Source organism: Copadichromis virginalis, linkage group LG9 (genome assembly GCF_057382275.1).
Source record: "Copadichromis virginalis isolate Kocher_CV1m ecotype Utaka linkage group LG9, C_Virginalis_male_GT1.1, whole genome shotgun sequence".
In the NCBI taxonomy this organism is placed as follows: domain Eukaryota; kingdom Metazoa; phylum Chordata; class Actinopteri; order Cichliformes; family Cichlidae; genus Copadichromis; species Copadichromis virginalis.
In genome coordinates, this window is record NC_140626.1 from 29,720,330 (window position 1) to 29,747,362 (window position 27,033).

Consider the following 27,033-nt stretch of genomic DNA (forward strand, 5'->3'; position numbering starts at 1 on the left):
TATGAAACTTATCTTTTTTCTTTAATTCATACCTGGCTCTTTTACATTTCATCTACTACTCAAACAGTAATGTTTCTTAACAAATGCAGTTTTGTGTCCTTTCTTTCTACCTCATGTTCTGAGCTCCTTGCTCTGATACTTCCACTTTTCCCTTGTGACCAACCAAACTTCTTTTCATTCATTCATCGAATCCTTCGACTTGTATTACCCAATTAATTTCCTTATCTTTACTCACCAACAGTAAAAAAAAATCCCTTTGGACTGCTATTAGTTCTCTAAACAAAAGGCTTCCACTGTTTTTGTGCGGCCAATTATAGCACGATAAAATATTCTTGGTCCAGATGTTGCTTTCCTGCGGCAGATGAGCTGGAGTCCCTGGAAAGGTTTACCCCCACAGTTTGAGTTGAAGAGTATCCATATGTAAACAATGAGGCTAAGCCTTGTAGACGGTGCAAGAAAGTGTGTGTCTAAGTGTGTCTGCCTGCATTACTGTGTGGAAGAAAGAACTAGGGAATCACCATGTGTGTATCTGCATGTTAGCCAGGGCTCTTGGGAAAGTATGCGAGCCATAAATGTTAGAGGCTTCATCAGAGTGTAACAGAGAAGAGAAGAGAAGAAGATGACATGCAACATATTCTTTTTCTTCCACATACAGATACCAGCCTCATCCCTGCTGGACACAAATGTATGCATGCAACATTTTTTCCCAACAAATCCAATAATGAGGATTGAAAGACAAAGAAATGTCAGCAGTGCCTTCTGGGAGATAGTGATGTATTTCAACAGGGCATTGTGGGAGGCTGAGTGCTGTGATGCACGCTTTACAAACACACACAGAAACAAAATAAGCCCAAGCCACTAGGGTTGAAGCCCACATCTTCCAGAAATAACTTGCCATGCAGCTGACAAAATGTAGAGTGACACAGTGTGCTGTCTCCTGGCTTACCTGTGCCCAGCGTGGCCCACAGGGCAAACACTCAGCCGGTAAGTCCATCCCATCTTTCTGTCTCTGTTTCTGAGTCACACTCTGTCGTTCTTCTCTTGTTTCCTTCTCCTGATTTCCTTACTCTCTTCTTTTCCCCCCATCGTCTGTGCACTGCCATCTCTCATTACATCAGACTTCACAACAAGCTTTACAGTGTCCTTCTCTAAGCCTTCTCAAAGCGTCATCCCCCTGAATATTTTACTCCATTCTGTTCTAACTCCTCTGTTGCTTTTTTATCTTTCTCTGCTAGTCTCATAAAGATTTTCCCTTTTTTCTGTTGCGGTGTCCCTCAAATTATTCCTACGACACTTGTGTCAATGCAATGATCTGATTTTATAAAATCTTTTTTACCCTGTCTGTATGTAACAATATTACATGCTTACTGATGCAAGAGGAAAACCAACAGAAACAGAGAAGTGTAGAAATACCACGGGATGAGAGACATATCCACTGGAAAAAAGACTTTATCTTATTTTAGGATAAACAATATCAATGAAAAGTTGCCAACACAGCTAAAAAATGTCCTGCACACTGCATGCATGAGTGTGTGCACGTGCATGCACATGTGCATCGGTATAGTATTGATGGCTGTACTCCCTCAATGTGCCATAATTGGCTGTTTCAATGAGCAAATGCCAGTGAAAATTCTAGGTTAGAGTTAATTATCATTAACTGATCAGTGACAGGCCTCTAATTACAGCTGGTTCATCAGTGAAGTATGCCAGCTGGCTAAAAGGCAACGTTATTTTGCATGATATGCAAAATGCCAACTAAATGGGAGAAAATGCTTAGGTTGCAGTCGTACCTGTTAACCAGAACATGGACCTGAGAGTCAGCTGTGTGGTACTACAGCAGTAGTGTTGATAATTTATTTAAATTCTTAGTGGTGGGCAGCACTGATGACTAATTAACATAATCAGAGCTGCCCACCACTAAGAAGGATGCAGAATTATGGGAAGACATACTTTAACCCACCTACAGGATGTAAGACAATGTTTTCTTTCGATTTAATTTAAAATGTTGAGATGTGCATTTAAGTATAAACAAATTATAAGCAACACCAACAACCATATTGCCTTTTTTCAATGTAATGTTTCCTTTCTGGGGTCTTTAATTGTAATATTATTTGCTTGACTTACTTACTTTAAAATGGAACAACTTATTGTAATATGGATTAAATGAAGATTATTAACCATCCTGCTGTTTTTCAAGGTAAGATTCTGCTCCTTTTTGTAGGTAAACACACGGGAAACTGTAAATAGGTATCACTTGAAAAAACTGTTCTACTTGCCAAGACTGAAACTAAGCTGTTCTACTCTTGGCAAGTGAGATATAAACAGGCAAAATATTCGTCCATACCAAGCAGAAAAGTATTGGCTTGGCCCAGAGCAGCAGCAGAGGGCATTGGCTATACTTTATACACCTCCACCCCCTGTAACTACTTAGTCTTCACCCTCATTGTTTCAAAGAAAATGGCATGAAGAGAATTTCTTCTTCCTCCCTAACACTCTGTCTCTCTCTCTATCAGTGGCTGCCTCACTCTTTCTTGTTCTCTCTTTGCCGCGTCTGCTTCCCTTTGTGGTTTCCATACCCAAGACTGTTCGCTCCATTACTATGCATCAGCTGATCTACAGACCAAGTTTTAAATGTTTAATGCTGAGTTGACAGACTTGGTCTCCAGCCAGCCATCAAGGAAGGCCATAGCAGCCTGGTGCGGGTTGAATGCCTCACCTTTCAGAGGCAGATTACAGATGCACACAGACCCTGATCAAGAGCTCCAAGAGGTGAGGGAATAAATCTCCCGTGACAGGGAGGTTGTCTTAGCCTTTACACCCAGTATCTCAATTGAGGTGAAGGGGTAAAGTTGTTCTAAGTCATGCCACCTGAGAGAGGAAGTGCAAAGGAGGCAGGAGAAGAAGAAAATGACAGAAAAGTACTGTGGTAGGTAGAAGGTGGGAGGGAAAAAAGAATGAGTATGGCACTGAAAATTATAACAAAGGGAGCTATAAAAACATAACACACTAGGACTGATGAAAGGAGAATGGAAAGGATGTGTGTGCCAAATATGAGCGCAGAAATGAAAAAGAAACCCGTGGAGGATGGTTAGGAACGCAGGGTCTGATAAGGTCATTGAAGCAACAGAAAAGTTTGCAAAACTCCTTCCACAGCATTGGGCAAAATCATGCAAATAAAGCTGAATAAATAGAAATAAGGTTAAGTTAAAAGGAAGAAGGAACAAAACTGACAGATGACTGACAAGTTACTGGCAGCCCACTCAAGCAGAAGTGCACCACAGAGACATAAGACAGATGGAGAGCAGCACAGGGAGGGACAAGAGTGTGGGAGGTAGTCATGGGACACAAAGATAAAAGTAGGGAGGTTTAAAAAGTTAAATAACAGGCTGGGCAGGTGAAGACAGAAGAAAGGACTTATAAAGAGAAAGTCAGGAAAGAGAGGAGAGAGAAAGCAGGAACAATAAGTGACAAAGACAAAACACTCAAGATTGATGGAAGCTGGATGATTATGAGGAATGGCTCGGAAAAAAGGGGGATATCTGAGAGGGGGGAGAGACAGAAAACTGCGTTTTTAGTACAACTCTAGTGACAGTTACAATTAGGCCAGACAGGGTAGAGCGACTATCATGGGCATATCCCACTGACAATATGACACTTCCACCCCAAAACTGGAGTAAAAAGAGTAAAAAATAGTAAATGAGGTTTCAACTCTTACCACTACTAAAATATTCACGATCCAGTCATGGGTTCAAAGGGAATTCCCATATGATGACATGACTTTTCAAGACTAGCTGATCCCTCCCAAAAGAGAAAAGCAGAGAAATAAGCCCCTTGGAAACTCTTTTAATCATTGTGCATCTTCTGCTACAGGAGCAATGGAGCAAGTTGTGTTATTGCATTAAAATACATTTACAAGGGAACAATAGCTGACTTTGCCAGCCCACCTCATGCCAACTTACGCAATTGCACACGCACTGGTTTTACCGGTCTCTTTATGACCAGTGACTTATCTGTTTATATGACAAACATGGATGGTTGTATCTTTAAAATTTGCCCTCCCATTTTGAAAACATAACCATTAGGGGTCCATAAAACATAATTAAAGTTGCAAACAGAAACAACAGAGACACTCTGTTGAAAAAAGTTTTATCAAACTTATTAATCAAACTTTATTTGCCTTCCAGCCTTTGAGCTACTGGCAATGATAGATTTAAGCACCAAATAATGATGAGCACATTTAGCTGAGAAAATTTCTATGGCAACCACAAATTACTTAAAAAACAAACAAACAACGACAGCTAGGAACACAAGCAAGCTCATTAGAGATGGTTAGATGCACATCTCGAGCTACCGCAATGCATTGTGGGTATCTGTGTGTGTCTGCATGTGTGTGCATGTGTGTGTGTGTGTGTTTGTGTGAGAGAGACAGCAAGCTAGAAAGAAGCGGTATGATGCATTTGCAACATCAAAATTTCATTTATTCCTTACACACATAATGCAATCAGAAAATGCAACACAGGGATGAATGATGGGTGGAGGTGCAATGGAGCAGTAAGGGTATACAGGAAGGAAGACTGAGACAACAACAGGAAAGACTGATAGAGTGAGAGAGGGGGAGAGAGAGAGAGAGAGAGAGATGGAGTGATCTGCCTTATTTCCAACACAACTCCAGTGACAGACCAATTCTTCATTAACCAGTGTCTTTACAGTGTATATGTCAAGCCTGGCGGCCAGACAACTGCAGAAGAGTGTGATCATAATTTATCTATTTAAAATGCCGAAAGGGAGAAGACTACGGTGCCTTGCAAAGCTGTTAGCTGAGCCTTCCTGCTGGGCTGTGTACAGCACTGACATATTATACTTGTGATGGTGGAGATAACTGAACTCACAACTTCACAGAACAGCATATGGAGATGTAATGTTGCATACAGTAAGCACAAAGCCATAACTCACGTGCTGGGATGGAATGTTATATGACATGCCAAGAGTGTGGACATATGAATACCTTGCAAAAACAAGGTAAGGGAAGTACTTCTGAAGTGAACGCCACTAACAAATTCTACCTTCTTTTAAATAGCAGAAATTGAATAGTGTATTAGTGCAGATGATGCCATGAAATATTTGAAGTATTGGAGTGGTGGTCCACTTTAAATTGTGTATTTTTTTTTTGTGTATTTTTTTTCTTTTTATCTGTATTCATATATTAGCTACTGATAATTAGCAAAATACAAATTCTATGGCTGTTGTAAATACATGATTGAAGAATAATACACCACAGATTTCCCTCTATCTGCAAATTTGACGCGATGCAGTCTATGACAGTAGGATACATTACAAATTTAAGTAGCATTGAACAAAACAGACCACAACCATTGACTATGCTATTAGCATTCTTCAACCTTAGTCAGGCCTTGAAAATATTCATGAATTGTTATATTTCTTGCAAGGACTTGGCCACCCAGTGCGTTAACCTCTGTACCTGCAGTCTCAGGGAAAGTGACTTACTGTCTACACTACAGAATCTAAAGTTGAAATGTTTACTTCGGTCCAAAATACATGCAATAACAATGTGAAAAAGTCATCTAGTTTTACAACTACCACCAAATAGTTTGGTCAAATTTGCTCAAGCATTTGGCGAAACATTAAATGTGCAATGAATCCCTGTGAATACCATTTCAAACATCCTTTTAGTATCTAAAAAATTCATTTTTGGTTGCATTTGAATGAACATGTAGAATCTGGCTTTGCAATAACTGGAAAAAAAAGTGCGAGTGACAAACTTTTGCCTTGACCATAGGTTTTTAATCAATGTGCTGAAAAGCTTAATAAATACTTTAAGCAATCATGAAATTTAAAGCATCAACTGAGTCACGACAGCTGATCACGCAAAATAGGTTCTGCCTCCAGGTCTTATGGCTTATGCTGCACAAATTCTTAACATGACTAGACGAACAAGACAAACATTAAAATGGGGTTCCTGCAGATTCGCTTCCTGAACTCCTAAAAATTATAAAGTTGACATGGTGTAGCATAGCATATAACAGTAATTGACTGGGCAACACATTGACAGCAGCTTTAACAGGCTGCGAGGTGAATTACACAGCAGGGTTACAGAACTCAATTAAAATGGCTAGTCAATAAAATATGACTGCAGATCCACCACACTATCAGGCAGGCCCTCAAATATTAGTCAAGAGTAAATTAAGTCTGTTCCCAGCCAGCACTGCAGTCAATAAAAGGTTAGCAAAAACAGGTTTGACATCAGTGCTGGCTGAACTATGAAAAGCACTTGACACCCATCTACCCACCCGAGCCTTTTAGCGTCTAGCAATACAGGACTGTTTGTAATGTAGTGCTTCCAGGTATGACGCTGTGTCCCAATTCAGAGGTTAGATCCCACAGAATGCTAATTCAGATTACAAAAGGAATCAGAATCAGAATGGGTTTATTGCCAGATGTTGAGGTTTACAACATTAGGAAATTGGAGATATGTTTAATGGAAACATATTGGCATGCTTCTATTAAATAGCGAATTAGTGATAAATAGCATTCAGTGGTAAATGTACAGTGTTGGGAAGGTTACTTTTAAAATGTATTCCACTACAGATTACAGAGTACATGCCCCAAAATGTATTTTGTAACGTATTCCGTTACGTAATCAATGAGAGTAACGTATTCTGAATACTTTAGATTACTTAATATATTATCATGTTTTTTACAACTACATGAATGTGATTTATTACTATTACTGAAGGTTATTCACCAATACCAACTAGATTGTTAAATCTTAATATAAAATGAGTAACAGTAGGATGGACATTAGGTAAGGCTGCACTTTTTGCAGCAATCTCATATAGAAAACTATTCCGCGTGTATATAAAACAGGTCGGGCTCGTAGCTGAAAACTAGCTTTACTTTGCTCTCTGGGTCAATTTTGCGAGCAAGAGACAGAGAGAGGCATTGAAAGGCTGCTCCAAAGGAATTTATTGTTTCGGTGGAAAACACGAACACAGTGTACTAGCTTACTTACAACTGGGCTCGTCAGGCACTCTTCTTGGCTGCAGTGGTTATTATTATTATATTTACATGCTTCCATCTCCCGTTTCTGCTCGATGATAACTTGTACTGTCATTTTTCTCCCTCCCTCGCGCTCACAGACACATCACGGGTATGGCAGTCCATTCTCCCTGCAGCACGGACTACACTGCCCATGAGGCTACATTCTTTAGGCCTATGCCTGTAACACTGCCTATTGCCTTCATATTAAATAAATTTTTGAATAATTTTTTAAAATATTTCTACACGTCATTATGTGGGCTGCAAGTAGAGGTGACATGGGCCGTGAGATTGAGACACAGGCGTTAAAGCCTCTTAACCCTTTAAGACCTACCATAGAACCAAGTCTGCCAGAGCTTATATTATATTTTTACATGCTGTAGTGCCATTTTTGGGAGCATTTCAAGTTGATATACATCAATACAACCATTATAGCCCAAATTTTAATAATATGTATGCATTAAGTGCATAGTAATTACATAAATTGCAAAAAAGTGTAATAAACTACAAAAAAATTTAAAATCGTTTTTGTTTTTTAACATATCTTTCTAGTTAGACAAATTTAAGAGGCTTATCCCTCAAAACTGTAAATACAAAAAAGTTGCACAAAACAGTTTCCCACCACAGGAAATTTATTTTGAGTGTCTTCATAGTTTTATTTTTGAAATACACCAATATTTATACACTGCAGGAAAAACGAAAATAAGATAAGATAAGATAAGATAACCTTTATTAGTCCCACACGTGGGAAATTTGTTTTGTCACAGCAGGAAGTGGACAGTGCAAAAGTTATGAGGCAAAAATTAGAATACAATAAGAATAAATACAGTACACAACTGTACAGAATAGAATAAAATAAAATACTATATACAGTAGAATAAAATAAAATAAATATACAATAAGATAAAAATAGAATACAAATACAAATACTATATACAACTGAGTAAAAATACAACGATGACAGAAAGGATTATTGCACTTAGTATTATTGCATATGTATGGATGTGTGTGCTTGATCAGTTAAAGTCTTTATTATGGAGTCTGACAGCAGTGGGGAGGAAAGACCTGCGAAATCTCTCCGTCCCACACCGTGGGTGCCGCAGTCTCCCACTGAAGGAGCTGCTCAGTGCTGTCACAGTCTGCTGCATGGGGTGGGAGATGTTGTCCAACAGGGATGACAGCTTAGCCGCCGTTCTCCTGTCACTCACCACCTCCACTGGGTCCAGAGGGCATCCTAGAACAGAGCTGGCCCTTCGGATCACCCTGTTCAGTCTCTTCCTGTCCCCAGCAGAGATGCTGCCGCCCCAGCAGACCACACCATAAAAGATAGCAGAAGCCACAACAGAGTCATAGAAGGTCTTCAGGAGTGGGCCCTCCACTCCAAACGACCTGAGTCTCCGCAGCAGGTACAGCCTGCTCTGCCCTTTCCTGTAGAGGGCGTCTGAGTTATGAGTCCAGTCCAGTCTATTGTTCAGATGAACACCAAGGTACCTGTAGCTGTCCACAGCCTCAATGTCCATACCTTGGATGTTCAGTGGTTGCAGTGTATAAATATAATAAATATAATAATATAATAATGCAAATTTGCAAAAAAGCAGCATATGCATCAAAATGAACTATTTCCAGCAGTGCAATATGAGTCCTAAGCATCCCAGAAACGACACAGAAAGTCATAAAGTCAAAGATAACTTTTAAAAACACCAGTATAAGCTCATGAGGCCCTGATGGTAAAAAACTACATTTCTGCGAAAATGACGTCACTTCTGGTTTCGGGCAGGTCATGGCGGACATGTGAAAGTTCGCGCTGACGTCTATTCCAACACAGGAAGTGTTATGAACAGCTGATTGGATCGGCAAAGCGTGTTTCTGGAATATTATGTTTGTGTTGCTGCAAGCGCTTTTTATGCAGTTTTTGCAAAGCTATATGTGGAAGGAAACCGTGACCTAGGACCTGATGGCATAAGATGTAAGTACAACTTCTCCGGTTTCATATGCAAAAAAAATTTTTGCGCTAGCTTACGTGGTTGCAGTGCTACCGGGATTTAAAAATAGTTACGCAAAACAGAGTGTGCCCGCTCCGATCGGTTTTAAAGGGTTAATGCATGTTTTGTTTGGGTTTCCACCGGCATGAAATTACCAAAAATAGAGAGGGCATAGCCTAACATACGAAACAGGAAAAGACCGCTGTGTAATCCCTTTATTTCAACAAAGTAACTGTATTCTGAATACCACCCCTTTAAAAGGTAACTGTAACGGAATACAGTTACTTATATTTTGTATTTTAAATACGTAACGGCGGTACATGCATTCCGTTACTCCCCAACACTGTAAATGTAGCAATGTAAATTTGACTGTACTGCCAAGAAATTAACAGTAAGGACAGGAAGTTAGCAAGAAAAGGGATATTAAGGCCTGGATGGCATTGTTTACTCCCTGCTATTGTCTTTTATTTTATGTCAATCATCTATAATATTCTTGACTGTACATCTCTGGTAAAAATAATAAAATGACATATTTGTATACACTTCAAATTGAAATTGAAGTAGTGCACAATGGATTGAGACACAGGACAGATCAATTTAATAGGAGTGGCTACATAGTTCGTGTAAAACTAAAAGATGCCCGCACCTCTCAAATCTTGTCAGCATATTTGGGATATAAAACTGCAAGCCTTGACCGATTGAGCCTCTCAATTGGACTGCATATCTGGCACAGTTCAAAAAAGCATGCACAAAGAGCAAGAATTTCTGGATTATTAAGGTTTAAAAAACAGAGAATTGATAAATACTTTGGTATTTTCTGAGCTCTTCGCCTCGCATGCTCTTTAATGGCTCTTTCCATCACAGAGTAATCTTTCCATTTTCTCATTTTCAGATCGATGGAGACTCAAGGAGAATGAAAGGCCTATTTCCTCTCAAATGGGGATAAAGCTTAACACACGGGGCCGTCTCATGTTTTCTAACCATGTCAGCTAGGCTACAGAACTAGTGGCACCAAGTGTAAAGCACAAGTAAATCTTTGAACAGTAGAATACAGACAAACATTACAAAGATTCCAGTGTGCTATAAAAAGCAGAGCTATAGTTGCTTCAGGGATATAAATAACAGTGTATCATTAGAACAGTGCAGAGTGGGAGAGACAGTCGACAGAGAGAACAGCTTCATGAAAACAATAGAGCGAACAAGTGAAAGCAGTCCAGCGTCTGTATCAGAAAGGTACTCTTCAAGCACCCACGCAACTGCATCTGTTGTGTATGTGGAGGATTTGTGAAATGGGAGGAGAGGACAATGGAGCAATTGAAGGTCTTAGCAACAACATTTCTCCACTTCTGTCCAACAGGATCTTCCCTGTTCCCTGACCCCAACACTTAGCTTTGCCTGTAAACAGAGGATCCTGTCACACACATTCAGTCTGTTAGTGTTTTTCTAGTAAATCAGTGTGTGGTCTCCCAAGTCTGGCTCATTTCCAGACTTGGGAGATTGCTTTACTAAAATATGCAACTGTGCTGCTTTAGACCAGCTGAACCCTTTAAAGCTCCCAACACCATATGCAGGAAGAGTGGTAACATACAGACATGTTATCACCATGTTACCATTTTGTTACCACGATGGAAAAAAAGATTTTCTTTTCTTTTAAGTACATCATTAATGCTTCCATAGCAATTAGGTATATAGCAGCAAGGTGGTGCTAATCAAACACACACAATTACTTGATCATCAACAAGTGAATCTGCCACAAAAAAGCAGACGTTTTGGAAGTTTGTGGATTTGGAGGATTCAGGGATATCAAGGACAAAAGATAATGAGCAATGATGTCAGAAAAGCTATTGTTGATGCTTATAAATCTGGGGAAGGGTTTAAGTCCATCACTGGATCATTGGACCACTTGATCATTCACAAGTGGAGAACACAGCCTCCAATCTTGCCAGGAGTGAACATCCCAGCAAATTCACCCCAATGCCAGACCATGCAACACTTAGAGAACAGTTAAAGAACCCAAGATTTGGTTGTACTTTAGCAGCAGATTTAGGAGTTCTTCTGACGATGTGTATAAACAAATGACAGCCTGCGTGCCAGACTTCCTCCTTGTGTCTTGCCTTAGAGATGCAGGCTTCTCTCTTACAACACTGTCACTAGTTTCTCTGCTTCATCTGGGTGTAAACATTTTTCCTTATATAGATAAATCAGGGCGGTGCAGTATGCAGATAGTATGCAAATGGTATGGAGATTGCACAAGGCTGCTAGTTCAGAATGATTCAAATTTACACTAACATATGCACCATGGTGAGAACAATATACGCTGGTATGCATGTTTCATAAATCCAATGGTAATTCTACATGCATTTGTTGCACAGGGTCAAAACCTTTTCATGCAAATATTAGTAAATGATGCCCAGTAGATGCTTGACCCTAGTACGGGACTACTAAAAGCCAAAAAAAGCACATCAGCACACAAACCTCAAGCATAGTGGTGGAAAGCTAAAAATAGTTTTGCAGCCACAGAACCTGCACCTTGCAGTGATTGAGTCATCCATGAACTCCTTTGTGTACCAAAGTATTGTAGAGTCAAACAGGAAACCATCTGTCCAAAGGATGAAGCTTGGTTGAAACTAGGTCATGCAACAGGGCAATGACCCAAAACACAGCAGCGAAGTACAGGCCTCAGCCCCACTGAAATGCTGTGGCAGGACCTTAAGACAGCTGTGCAAAAACAAATGCCCCCAAACATCAGTGAACTCATGCAATGTTGTAAAGAACGTCCTTAATGATGTGACAGACTGATGAAGTCATACAGAAAATGATGTTCTCTGTAAGACTTTGTTCAGATTCTGTATGATTGAGTTATTGCTGTAAATGACACTTCTGCAAGCTATTGAATCATGGGGTGTACTTAGAGTTAAGAATGAGCATTAGCAAAAGCTATCTGTAAAATTTTAGAATCAACATTACAGTTGGGCGCACCCTGTGTTAATTACTAGAATTTTAAATCCACATTAGGCTTTTGGCTATTCCATTATCATTCAAGATATTGCTAACAAGACTGCAAGCAAGAGTGTTCAATAGCATGCAGGCAAAAGCAAGCGTGAGCAATTTGATGTTCAGGTAGCATTTTGCATGCAAATATTGGGGGTGGCGGGGTTAACGTTATTGTTGGGATTCAAGGTTCAGCTATGCGACTAACAGAAAGACCTCTTACTTCACACATAGGATCAGCACTGGGCTTTGCTGTAGCGTTAAAGGCTAATGAAACAGTGCCCGGTGAGGGAGAGGAAATGACTGGAAGTGAGAAGGTAGAGCTGGCATGGGGGCTCTGTTATTGTGATCCTTACAGGTGAGGCTTGATCACATGCTTATAATTGGGGTCTCACAATTCTGCTCACAATAAATTCATGCAAAGATACACACACGCAAAAAAATCCAAACAGCTTAATTTTTGTTTCATGCAGGTGCGGGCATATGGACGCTCAGTAAATTCAATTATGTAAAAAGTAATCACAGATACATAACCACAGCACACATCTCACAGGGTTGTGGGATTTTGGCAGGAACCAGTCTGTTTATTTGTGGATTTTCCAAGGTCTCTGTGATTAAAATAGCTCCAAAGCACTCCTGACACTCCATTACCCAGCATGCCCCGGGTGAGGCAGGATCGTACATATTGATTTCATGCCTCATTAGACTTCCTGTCTAACAATGCCATTGTTCTTCCTGGTTCTACAGGATTCTGCATCATTCAAAAATGGCCACATATAAATCTGGGTGGGGAGAGTGGGCACATAACAAATGAATACATTAATACTGAGTTAGGGCTCATTGGGAGCATCATGGAGCAACCCTTCACAGGTTATAGGCTTCTGGCCCAATTTTCAGTTTAAGTTGTTAACAAACTGTTTCTCCTGTCACAGTGCAGCCAGATACTGTTTCAAAATAATCTATCAGCACAAGTTCTTTCACTTTGTCTGTAGTTTTATGACCGAAGTCATCATGACCCAGGAAAATGGGCCAAGAATCCACTGTGTATCAAAATAATATGAAACAGATTCTTTCCATTTGTTTTTTAAACAAATATCTTGAGTCTTCTAACTCATTAAACCTCGTTTAGATACTCAAAAAAGCTACAGCTACACGGGAGATGCAAAGTGTCGTCTTGTCAGACACACACTGCCTTCGTGCTCTGTTAGTTCTGAGCATGACAATTTAAATGTAAATGAGATTACCTGATTGATTGTGAGATGAGATTTTTTTTAAAGTTGGGCTTCATGGTACATTGCTATCATTTTTGTTACGGCTACAGCTTAGCAGTTCTGACTGGGATCATACATGTATGTCGACAATCAACACTAAGTGCTCTCAGACTTGCGTTGTTGGAGTTTCCAGGTGTGAAAGAGCCATGCCTACATCCTTACTGTTAACAGACGAAGCAAGACAGTGCTCAGTCAAAAGTATTTCTTGTCTATTTTATGATCAACATGTTTATTTTTATAAAATATTATTACATTATTAATATATTATTACATTTAGTGTTTATTTTTGTGGCGTTGGTAGTCTGTACAGTGTCTTACAATATTTATTTATTTTATTTCCAACAAAAGAGATCGTTCCTTGCGTATTCAATGGCTGCCACTGAAAGGTAAGTCTGTCTATATTCAATCTTTCATATCCGCTCTTCTATTTTTTTCAGACTTTCTCCTTTATCTACCAGCAATAATATTCTCCAAGCCTTTGCATTTTCTCCTGTTGCTGTTTGTCTTTTCTTGTCTCTTTCTTGCAACCCACATCTTACCTCTTCTCACACCCCTTCTGTTTGCACTCACAAACACACACTCTGCATGGTTTTCATGTTTCATCTGATATTTGTTGCTCATTCTTTTTGTTCTTTCTAGCTATCTCTCTCTCTGTCGCTCTCTCTTTGACCCAAAGCAAGGCTGCTGCAGTAGCATGCAGCCTGCCAGCTGCCAGTTACGATGATGGTGACAGTAGTGGGGTTGCTGGCTAAGTGACGTTGAATAAATGGAATATTCCACCTCAACTAGCAGACACAACCTGAACTCATGCACACACACATACAAGAGCCTACTTGGCCAACTTTTCCTATGGCTACAGTACTTATGAGTTAGTGTCAGGCAGCCGAACATTACCCTTTTTCTGCCCTAGTCTCCCACAAAGGCTCTTTCCATGAGTAAATGGCAAGGGGATATTGCTACTGTGACATACCTCCTACTCAAGCTTGCATCAAAATCTCTTCAAGTCATCTTGGCAGCTTTTAGCTTAATCTAAAAGCCACAAGTCATTGTCAGGAATAGGCCTTTCACATTAAAACTGCAGCTGGCATTTGTGAGTGTGTATTGAAAACACACACACACACACACACACACACACACACACACAGACACACACACACACACACACAGTATCTGAATATGTGTTTCCCTTTCTTTTTTTGCTAAATATGTTTATTAGCAGAATTGAGACACTTTCCTTTCTACCTCTAACAATCATTTTGAAGACTGTAATATACTTATAAACATGATTTACACCGTTTACATGCACGCCGAAGCAGGCAGAAGCACATACACAGCCACACTGAATGCACCAATGAGCATATGCAATCCATGCAATCTATTACGTGCACTTAGTTCAGTCATAGATACAGTATTCACTCACCAAATGTATGCAGGCAAGCTAATGTACTGTTTTCACATGGCACTGTGACAGAGATAATGATCAAAGTGCAGGACATTAAAGGTACACATTAAAGTGAAACATGCATCAAATCTAGTTTTGAGAGTGAAAACAAGAGAGGTTTGAAGGTCACTTTAAGGCTAACTCTATTTAATTATATTACAGCAGTATACAGCTTTACTGTTTACATGTTTCTGAATTAGTTAAAAGGTTCTATAAGGTTATGATAACTTTATAATCAATATAAACCAGAATATGTTTTTTACCTCTGACTAATTACACCTTACAATTTCAGGAGACAGAAGGTTTTTAATCAGATGCTGCATTTGATAGTTTTGGGTGTGGAAGAGGAGTCATTCATTTCTTCCCCATCATTCTGCTTCTGAATGAGAGTTAATTTATACCATCTGCAAAATACAGCTGCCAACTTCAGCAGCAGACAGGGCATCGATAAGGGGAGAGAACATGGGGGACAGAGATGGAGGACAAGGAAGAGAAGCAGAGAAGTCTATTAGGATACACAAAGAAGAAAGTTGTAAAAGGCACACAGACACCTACACAAAATCTCTTTTCAAGGAACTTCTATAAGTGTTGGAGAGTGTCAAAGTGTAAAGAATATGCACAGTCAATATCCAGAGCCCTAGTCAAGCTTAGTGAGCACACACAAGCAAAAGGAAAGTTTTCAGCTCACTCTAAAGGCCAATGAAGTGCACTCAAACTGCAAAGAAAGGGAGTTTGGAGAATAACCATCAGTCTAGAGGATAGAATATATTACCCTCTCGGCTCTGTAAAAGACCTTGTTGCTTTCAAATACACAAACTGCTTCCATCAGTTGTGAACCTTTGATAACCCAAGTAGTTTATGGATACTTTCAGCTCAGATTCAACAAACTCAAAGCAAGATGCGCACGCCGTAGTTCAACAGCATGAGGGAAGAGGTGGTGTTGTGTTTTCTAGATGAGAAGGAGGAACAAAAGACAAAATGATAATGATGAGGACTATAACTACAACAAAGACTGGGAATATGCTATATATAGTTAGTCTACTATCTCATGTTTTCCATTCATTTACTATATGCTATGGAAGTTCAACCATTTGTCTCCACAAAAATGTCAAAGCAAAAAGTAGATCCACATTTTCAAATGGATTGCAGCCATATTAAATGTTCCTTGCATGCATTATTACAGTCTATTATTTTAAGTTAAGAAAAGAAAGAAAAGTAGGAGAATATCCAAAAAAATGTAATAAGTACTAAAAGCAATCAGAGTTCTCCATAGCAATAATAACTAAAGGGTAATAAAAGCACCAGGATAATTGCAAAATCAAGGTGAAAGATTGATCTAATTTCACTTTATTTAACCAGCATCCAGCAATCAGCTACAAATCAAAAGTTATGTTCATTTAAGTCTTGTCTTGACTTAAGTCAACCAGCAGGATCTCGGGAATATAGCACACTGGAATATTTAAAACATCCTCCCAGCTCCCATGAGATGTTTTTCTGTGACTGCAGAATCACTTAACATCATTTTAGCCTGTGGCTTTTGTTCTCACTCATTTTGTATTGTGTTTTTCTGGCTATAAGGAATATAAACTCCTTGCCAGCTCATTACACAAAAGACCGTAATCTATCACTGATAGAATGTAATTTGAAAAGATTAAATTGGCTAGATTCTAAACAGACGGAATAGTACAAAGCAGAAAAGATTAATTGGCTACTGGTTGTTTAGAACAGCAAATATAATCAAACTCATTATTGGTGGAATCATTAAATCGGGACATCAATCAAGGATAAGGCAAAACATGATAAACCAGATTATAAATTAACAGGGAAAGTTGCATTTCCAGGGCTTTTTCCAGAAACAGAACAGGACATTAAATCCAGCTAAATGAAAATATGTGGGAAACTGATTTCAGAGCAACTCAGGAATAGGTAATTTGGTCTCTGTGGAGCCCTCCTGAGGCAAGTTAAGATATGATGCAACTCGGTGCAAAACATTGAGAGAAACTCAAATGGCTTCAACTGAGGCAGCCAGGAAGCCATCGAATCTAAAAATTTTAACATAAGATAGCCAGCTGACATCCTTCTCAGAATGCAAAAGAAATCTGCATGAAGAACATTTCCTGTTGAGCTTCCTCAATGACATACATTCAGCTTTTTATCAACTTAAATAGGATAACTTAAAAAGGATGATCCCCAAAATGTAGCCCTCTGCTATTCAAATACTGAGTGTGGACTTAATTTGAGAAGGGTGTGACAGTAATAGAACATCGCGAAAAATTGAAAAGAATATTTCAACACTGGACACACATTTTTTAGAGTCAGCTTCATCCTGAAAATTTTTTTGAAAAGTTTTTGGACAGAGAAGTAACCTGGGATAAGAGAGAAGGTCGTATAATAAGAAGACCTTTCATTATATGCAGGTCTCAGGAGGAAAAGTTCACTTATGCTAAAACAGTATCAGGACTACAGGAATACAAGCTTTAATACTGTGTGTCTTAATGAAACCTCAGTGTCTTTAATAAATATTGCAGTGAATCTGCACCCGCAGTGAGTTTGGCTTTTTTAATGTATCTCTGTGGGGAAAGTTGCACCTACTTTTTTTCTGTGATCAACACACATGCGCTTCTAGCAGACCCCCGATGTTTTTAAAAAACAAACAAAAAAACTTATAATTAGATGTAGAGCAAAAAGTATACTGTATGTCCTCTAAGTTGAACTCAAGTTAGGTCATGCTAAATCTTTAACTTAATATGCACTCAAATTGTGACAGGAAGTGCTTTTTCAAGTCTGTAAGCATGTGGAATAAACCTCAAACCAATACTATTAAGAAAATGTTTAGATCCACCTTAAAGTTTTATTAAAGCTAATGATGCATTTTGTTCAACTTGTTGGTTTGAGTTAATGTGGACAAGTATTACAATTGTAATAATGATACTGACAGATGTAAAATGGACAGTGGGAGACATTTTTGACTGATACATTTTAGGTCCTATATAATTTCTATGGGAATATAAAATTTGGGTCTTTATAGACACAGGGCAGGACACAGTTAGGTATATACAATGTGAATAAAAAATCCATAATTGTAATTAATTCTCTCATGTGTTGTTTGTATATTTGCTGTTTCGCAGCGAGTGGTAAATGATCTAATTTTTGCTGCCACTTAACCCTGGAGGGTCTTAGAAAAATGCATACACTATCGGTCTTAGAGCCACAAATCGACCACGCCCAAAAAAGTGCTATAAAAAATTTATATATTAATATTTTTTTCCACTTTAAATTAGCCAATCTTTTAGACCTACTTCTCCTTGAAATATTCATGTCAAGTTTTAATTACATTTCGCGGATTTTAACCCTTTATATCCCGGTTTCGTCACATGAGCGCACTGCTTTTTTTGCCCCAAAAAACAAAAAACTTGAATATTTTCCAAAAAAAACATTTGAGGTAATATTCAATTGTTATTATAATTAGGCCTTTAGATGGACTAAAGATTGGCACCAAGAGTCATTTCGATCGCCTTTTATTTTTTTTCCAGGAGCGCATTTCATAAAATGCACACTATCGACCACGCCCAAAAAGTGCTATAAAAAATTTATATATTAATATTTTATTCCACTTTAAATTAGCCAATCTTTTAGAACTACTTCTCCTTGAAATATTCATGTCAAGTTTTAATTACATTTCGCGGATTTTAACCCTTTATATCCCGGTTTCGTCACATGAGCGCACTGCTTTTTTTGCCCCAAAAACATAAAACATAAAATATTTTCCAAAAAAAACATTTGAAGTAATATTTTATTGTTATTATAATTAGGCCTTTAGATGGACAAAAGATTGGCACCAACATTAATTTCGATCCGGTTTTAATTTTTTTTCCAGAAGCCAAAAATGTCCCCAGGCGGCGCTGCTGCTCCTTCTCCCCCGGGGAGGAGTGCCTCTGCCGCGGGTGTGTTTCGCGCAGCGCCGGAGCATATGGTTCGGTTCCTGTGTCTGCAGCACACACCTCTGCTACCACGTGAAAACAAATACGTCATTTCCTGTTGATTAAAAAAAATTAATGCACCCTCAAACGATCCTAAGGTCAGAAAATGGTCCGGAACGAGCAGCCGGCCAAGCTGCTGCTGTACGCGGGAAATTAGTCTGCCTTTTCCGGGTATCTGTCTCGAGCAGGCCGCTGGAGAACATGTGTATGTTCCAGCAGGCGTCACATGTGGAGCAAGGGCGCCACCCGGTGGACAAATAAAAAAATTACAACTCTAAGGCCAGTACTGCAAGCGGAAGCGGAAACATAACCGATCACGATCGATTTGACCGTAATTTTTTTGCCGTGAAAAATAGCGTTTATAATGGGTTTCAATGGGGCACAAATCGACCACTAGGACCAATAGCGTAAGTTTATCGCTAGCTTAGCCACTGAAGCTAATTTCCGGAAGTCATACTGAAATTTTAACAGTAAATGTGACCGAACTTTTTTTTGCAGACTTTCGCTATATTCCATTCAACACTGTGCAAATGGCATGTAATCGAAATTTGAAAATAGCCACAAATCGACCCAAGACTCTCCAGGGGTTTTAAGCATCAAATATTTCATTAAGCTACAGGTATCCTGCTATTTAGTGGTATTGTGTTGTGCGTTTAATGTGCTGTTTTGTTTCTTCCGTGTGTAAATAGGTAGCATTATAATTATATCAGCAACAGCTGTTGTTCTGTGAATATATACTTGAGAAAAATCACATGTTCACCCAGTTAGTTTCCTCTGGCAGCTTTCAGAGCATAAAGAGAACCATTAAATGTTCAGAAGCACCATCGGCTACAACTCAGATCATTGTGTTTCACAAATTTCCAATTTGTGGTGAACTAATTGGAACAGATAGCAGCAAGAAGACCTAACTAAGCATTTGAAAGTCTTTACGCTTACTTAATAGCATGTTATTCAACCTTCCAACTCCTTGCTGGTGTCTCCTAAATGAAACCTAAGCCAGAGTGAGAAACGTGTGTGTAAGGCATGAGGGTGGGTGTGCCATAATGGGAGCAAAACTGGTCAGTTACTGGAGCAAATTACAGGGGGAAAAAAAACTTAGACAAACACGGGCATTGACACAGGCATGTCAACATAAAGCAGAGAGAGAGGGCGATCTCTAAAGAGTCATTCTGAATTAGTGCTAAAGTTTCCAGTACAGTACATAACTAGTACAGAGCTTTTTATGTAAATGCAATTGAGTGTGTACTGTGAGAACATTCAGCACTATGGAGATATAGTTCACCCCCACAGCTCTGCTAGGAATCAGTGTGAGCAGCTCTGCAGCAGGAGACTGTGTTCCTCTAAGCAGAAAATCTACAGCAAATCCAGCTGCATTAAAAACTGATAGCCAAGTGTTTTGATTATTTTTTGAAGGACTATATTTACTGGCAGTCTAATACAAGCACAAAACCTTCTTTTAGCTTTAAAAGACTACTGTTGGGATTTTCTAAACATTTATTTTTAACTGTACTGCACATGTACTTGCAGAAGTGCAACTTTCAGAGGCACAAAATGTTGGGAGGAGAGTATTTGAATGAATCACATACAAATTATTTAAGGTTTGAAGCGAGCGATTTATTGGCAACTGTATCAAATTTAACTCTGAAAATTGTCTTATTTTGTGTATGATGAGACGGTGTGATAATTTCTGCTAGAAGTGTCAACTCATCTGGATTGCCAGAGGGAGATGTTATCAGAACAAGTGTATGATTGGCATCAGCGGATTGCTCAAGCTGTGAGCACACCAAAACTCTAGGCTCTTCAGTGAGTTCTCCACTATTTAGAGCTCAGCCCTGCATGTTTCTGGTCCTCAGTAACGCTGATATGTTTATGAAACAGAGCAGAACTTAACTTCATGTGAAGCATCAGAGGGAGAGGGAGAATCCCAATACAAGATCCACGCAGAGCTGTGTGATGTTTTGGGTAACACACACAGCCATGTTACTTTTTAAAGTAGTGAATCGGTTTGTAGTGTTTTAGGCTTTTAGTCACAGAGATCCGCCATGGAGTGGTTTCTTTGTGTATTTTGATTTTTCTTCCTCTTATTTCTGATTATTTTAAAGCTCTCTATCTTGCTACTCGTGGACCAGATCGTGGACCAGTATGCTGGATTTAAGTCAAAATCTAACAATATGTAAAATTAACTTTAATTAAATACCTGCAGCCCTGCATGTCATGCAGATAAAAATACCAGTGTGCACACCTATGCATGTAGCAAAGCAGCAGTAACTTTATTAACACATGTACAGCTCAGGATCTGACGATGAATGAAGTTTTGTGTTGTTGTTGCTTTTTTTTTTTTTTACAAATCCTACAGGACAGCTGTATACCGACAGTTTTCAGTTTTATGCAGTGAGATAGTTTGTTGAAAGCAGCGCTCTTCTGGATTAATCGTGCATTCCAACTGAGCTGTCAGATTTATCCAGCGATCACACACACTTATCTGTACAGAGTCCTCAGCTATTCCTAACAGAAGACTTCGCCTTTATATCAAAATATATCCATTCTCCTTCAGCTGCGTTTCCTTAATCTGAACTGCCATGTTGTTTTTCTGGAGAAAACCTATATTATAATGTATTATTTTGGTAACCAGATTGCCCTCACCCTTGTTATTTATTATTGAAATGAACTGCCTTTGTCTTTGCTTATTAATCTGGGCCCATGTATGTAAAAGGTCTAGGTAAAGAGTTGTATAGTGTAGGTATTTTTTTTAATCCATTGCACTTTATCAATGGTGCATTAGCATTTGTGCGTATTAGTGTGATTGCTGAGGTTTCTTTCTAATATTGTAGCATCTTTTTCTGCCTTGAGGCGACTGTTGTTGTGAATTGGCGCTATATAAATAACATTGAATTGAACTGAACTGGATCAGTAAAGATGAATGGATCTGACAAAATCAGGTGTGCTCCAATGAGTCAGCAATGAGAGCACAGAGATAAATGTAGTCAATCCAACTTCTATCTAATGTGCTGCTATGTAGCGCTGATTAGAGCTGTTGTCAGATAAAACTTATTGTTTCCTATTCCCTTTCAATGACTGAACAATTCATTTGTAAAACAATTGTTTTCCTCAGGGGAGGAGATTTTAGAAATGTCGCACTGCAGAAATAAGACTTCAACAACGGCTACAAGTCTGTGATTTATCCCTCTTATGGGTAACTTCTACTACATTTGCTCTCCCAATGGGAGGAGGAAGAGCTGGGTTCAAATCTAGTCTGCTGCAGGAATCTGACTAAACACTGCGCGCTTCACTGATTCAGTAATGTGAAAGCACTGAGAGGGTTTCTGGTCTAGCGAAAAAAACACACACACACACACACACACAAATGAATGCCATTTGCAAAGGGAAAAAAAGCTTAAATTGCTATCAGCACTTGTCCTTGACTCGGTAAGGGTAAATGGAATATTTTGTGGTATTAAATTAAGGAGAACTTCAGAGTCAATGCAGATTGGCAAAATGATAAATCTATGGTGTATTGCACTTGCTGATGAGCCAAATCCAAAGGAAACAGCATTCCATTACACAATGGAGTAAGTACAATTAGTATGAACTTCACTTCACTCAAGAATATCTTTCCATTGTGAAGAGAAACACATATTTTTGTGCCTTATAAGTTGCCTAAAACATAAATAAAGTGCTAAATATATAAATCAAGAGGTGTAAAGACCAATCTGTACAAAGCTACACAACATACGTACATAGCAAATCTCTTGTGTACTTCCTATTCTTGCTTTCTCTCACCTCTTCTTAATCTAACATATCAAAGACTAAAATATATTTGCATTGCACTTATTTCCCCTCATCATCACCTAAGCCAAACCTGGAGCTGCTTCGTCTACCATCCCCTACTTATATATTATTTTCTTATATATGATTTTCATGTTTGTTTGTTTTTTTAAACAAAACCATGCAGCATCATTGCCTGCCCTCCTGCAGCAATGCAGTTACCACTCCAGCCCTCCTTCGTCAAGTAACGGCCATGATTTTAATGATATTTTCCAGCTCTTGCTCCATAATCTCCATTACTTCCATCCATTAAACTCAACCAATCAATTGTTGCTTTCGTTTAAACATTTTATAACAGTGGGATGCTGCTATATAACAGCAACAACTTTATGAGCTGCCTTATATTAGAGCTGTTTATGGACAACAAAGTTACAATTTGGCCTTTTTAGCCAAAAGTTTTACATAAAAAAGGCTTATCATAGTTCAGCACATACATTTATGGTATATGGAGGACTTCCTACCTGCTCTTTGACAGAGGCAAGGATAGAGGAGGTTGTCTCTGTCTCAGATCTGTCTCCATTGGAGGATGGCATCACAGGGGGAACCATGGCCCCCTTCTCCTGCTCTGCAGGCTGATCCGGCACTGGCATGGCTAAAATTAACACACATATATAGAAAATGATGTGACAAAACAGTACGAAGAATATGTCTCATTTACATGTTCTTTTTTATTTTTAAATGTCTTGATTTTAAGTGTCAAGAAAGTCAACTTTACAACTTTACAAGGGCAATTCATTAAATAAAAAATCTATATATTGATTTTCGAAGTGACTTATTTCTTCACATAAAATGTTACTTAGATATTTTTATAGATGTAACACAGCAGAGGAAGAATACAGATTGTGCATTTTTTGATATAACCAAATAAAAAAATACAGATTGCAGACAGATTCTTTGGTTTTCTGTTTAGAATTTGTGTACAACTGCTTCTAAAACATTTTGCATTACATTGGAGATTAAGTATTGGAATTTCACGAGCGAGACCACCCCTCCAAACACGCTCCTTCCGGTTGTCATCTATATGGGTTCCCCCAGTTCTGCAAGCTGTTCATTCTCCCAGGCCCAGGAGCCGTCGCCAGTCCCCTTCGAGGCCTTCCCCAAACCGCAGCTCATGTCCAAACATTCACCTTTACCTACTAAAACGCTGTCATACCTAAAATGAGGACATGGGCCCAGCTAGTGAATGAACGTTTATGAACCACATAACCACAGTGCCATACCTTTTCACTGTTCATTGCTGAAAATAGGTTACTCAGTTTCTGTCTACACTGCTCAAAAATTTAGGATCAGGGATTAGGGAATCCTAATATCACACATCAGATCCTGAGGAACTAAATATTAAAGTAAAACATTTTTATTTATACATACTGTTCAATTTGTTAAAAACAAAGTTATATATGATCATTAGAAACCATTATTACCAACTGTTTGAATACAGGATTGAAAAATCACTTTAATAAGTAAAAAACTGAAATCACAGGCTGATTCAACTTGTATCCCAGTGTCGATCAGTAGTGTTCGTGGTTCTTCATAGACACTTTGGCAATGAGCCCAAGTGTTGTCCTTCAGGGTGAACCCAGAGCTCACTGCAACCATATAAGACAATAAGTCTGATGATCTTATCCTGGTACCTAAATGCAGTCAGGGCACTGTTGGCTATCACACGGAAGTCTATTTGACCCTACAAGTGAATGCCTCCCCACACAATCACTGATCCACCGTCAAACCAGCCATGCTTGTTACAGCATCCCCAGATTCGTTTACGTCCATCACATGTGTTCAGTGTGAAACTTCTCTCATCTGTAAAGAGAATGTGCACCAGTGCTGGACCTCCCAGTTCTGGTGTTCACTGGTGAAAGCCAATCAAGCTGCATGGTGTCCATAGTGAGCACCAATCCCACTAAAGGACATCAGGACCTCTAACCACCTTCATGCAGTGTGTTTCTTGAGATTTTGGTCAGAAAAGTGCACATGAGTAGCTTTCAGGAAGGTAACTTTGCAGGGTTCTGGTAGTCATTCTGTTCCTCCTCAGACAAAAGAGAAGATACCAGTCCTGCTCTTCCACCCTCTTGAGACTATTCTGGAAGACTCAGCAAACAATCTCCTGATGGCACATGCACATGGGTCATCCCAGAGGAGCTGAACTATTTGTGCAACCTCAATGGGCTTCAGGTAACCTCTCACCTGCTACCAGTAATCACGAAAACAGTAAAAGAGCAAAACACGGGAAAAAACAGTCAGGAGAGATAAGGAGTAGGCAACGGTCTGTGGCCACCACCTACAAAACCAATGTAGTTTTGAGGGTTGTCTTGTTATCTCTTCAATGCAACTGTTACCACTTTCATCAAAACAAGTGGAATGGATTCGCAATCATCTTTTGCTATATACAGACTTCAACTATCTATAAAATACTGTTGTTTTCTTCTCTTATAAGAAGATTGGAGAATCTAATTCAGTTAAAACATCACTTTGAACGTGCCAGCCAGTCAATCAGTCAGGGCGCCGATGAGCACAATACTGGAGGACAGACTGGATGTTTGTGGTGAGAGAATAAATACTAAAAGCAGACTTAATTTAAAAAAACAAAACATAAAGCAAATAAATCTCAAACAAGTACAAACACAGTGGGATTTGCCACTTCCACTATATTACTTCACAAACACAGGGTCTTGTAGACTGAGTAATGAATGTATTCAACTGGAAAAGACATGCATTGTTCATCAAACAGCACCTTGACAACTAGCTTGACAAAGTTAGCATGAGTCGTGCATGGGTTTTTTGGTTTGTTTGTTTTCAACCAGCATTCATCTTAATCCCAGGAAGTACTAATAGATGCATCAACATCACTTGATGCTTCTAAATGAAGCCATCTATAATATGAAAGCAATATTTTAACAACAACACCTTGCACTATTAACATGCTAATATGTTTTCTGTTCCATGCCCTAATAATTTAGCCTTGTATTTTACCTGAGCAGGAAAACGACAGGTTAAAGACTTCCTGTCATGCATTACTAACACTTTCTGTCACCATTTGTGTGACCACCATTTTCCATGAAAATCAGTGTCACAAAATCCATTTTCATTTTTTTTGTGCATGATATGAGAAACTATTCTTTGGTCTGTTCTGACTGGGCACTAACTGAAAAGAAACAAATTCACTTTCTGCATAAAGCACACAGTACTGCAGGCCAGGGTATACACAATATTGTGCCCAAACACCAGACACACAAATGTGAAAGAAAATTCAGGGACAGCTCAGTTTCAAGCAATACAAGCAAGCAGTAGAAAATCAATATCAAAAATGAAACACAATGAAATCACCTTATTTCTAATTAACTGTAAAGGTTTTAAATCATCAAACATCTGCACATTTTTCCTGTCTGAGCTGAAAGTACATGGCGAGAGAAAGAAAGAGAAAGTGTCTTAGAAATCAGGAAATTGGTTGGCAAGTTTTAGAGTGTTTTAGAGACCATAGGGACAGGATTTTGTCAATACAGAAGCCCAGACTTCAGTAGGAGACTAAATAATGAACTGCCTGAGTGTGGGATTAAATCATGGAGTCTCTTACTTTACAGTTTCCTGCTAGTCTCAGGCATTTAACATTTGATCTGGGGATTTAAATTCATGCCTCTAATTTTAGTTACAGGGTCTGCACGTACATTTCTGCAGCTTGGATTCTGTCATAGATTTTTAAAATGTGTGATATGTTTTTTAGAAGTATTCATCCAAAAGATAGAATGAGACAGACAAAGAGAATTAGAGTCAAGCGCATCGGTTACCTTACAGAGACAGTACCTCAATGAGGATCTAGACAGTGTGCAAAGCAAACTTCCACTCATTCTATTAGCCAGTCAGCTAGCCATCAGACAGACAGCCGGCTAGACAGGGTGGTGTCTGTAAATAAAAGATGCTAGTGAGATGCCCTGCAGATGGTAATTTTCACTCTCACTGACAAATACCACTTCTGTGTCTGGCATCTCCCCTCCTGAGTGGAGATGAGTCACTGGAGTTTGGCTCCTGAGCAACCAGAACCCCAGCAAAGACCATTTTACACGCGCTGGCTGACTGCCGCAATTTCTCTTGAATGCGCCAGCCAAATGTGCAAGTCAGTGGGAAGAGGAAAGCCTCATCTCACCTTCTTTCTGAACTCATATAGATGTTTTTTCTGCTAGTAAACACCTTTTAAATTGGAGCTCCCAAATAACACAAAAGAATGAATATGTGTCCCATCAATAATTTGACATGTGGCTTCTTGGCCAACAGTTTGTGTGTTTGTGGTCAAGTTTTCGTTCCAAAAGCTATCCAGTTGTGTCTGTAGCAATATACTATAGTTTGAAATAGGCACAATACCCCTTTCTCATGGCAGGAAAATCACAGGTGTGACTAATAACATTAATGATGGTTTTATTCCATTTTGCTGTGCCAATAAGCAGAGCCAATGTGCCAACATGTATAATGCCAGAGGCGTGGCAGAGGCATACTGA

At 39.0% G+C, this 27,033-nt stretch overlaps 1 protein-coding gene across 1 annotated transcript in view; it reads right to left on the reverse strand.

Annotated features, from left to right (window-relative positions):
• Window positions 1-27,033, reverse strand: part of ctnnd2a (catenin (cadherin-associated protein), delta 2a) — a 272,153-nt gene that overhangs the window by 206,760 nt on the left and 38,360 nt on the right. Inside the window, exon 2 of the mRNA XM_085468656.1 lies at window positions 23,008-23,138. Within this exon, the coding sequence (XP_085324782.1) occupies window positions 23,008-23,136 (129 nt within the window). The 5' untranslated portion in view covers window positions 23,137-23,138. The remainder of the gene's footprint in view (window positions 1-23,007; window positions 23,139-27,033) is intronic.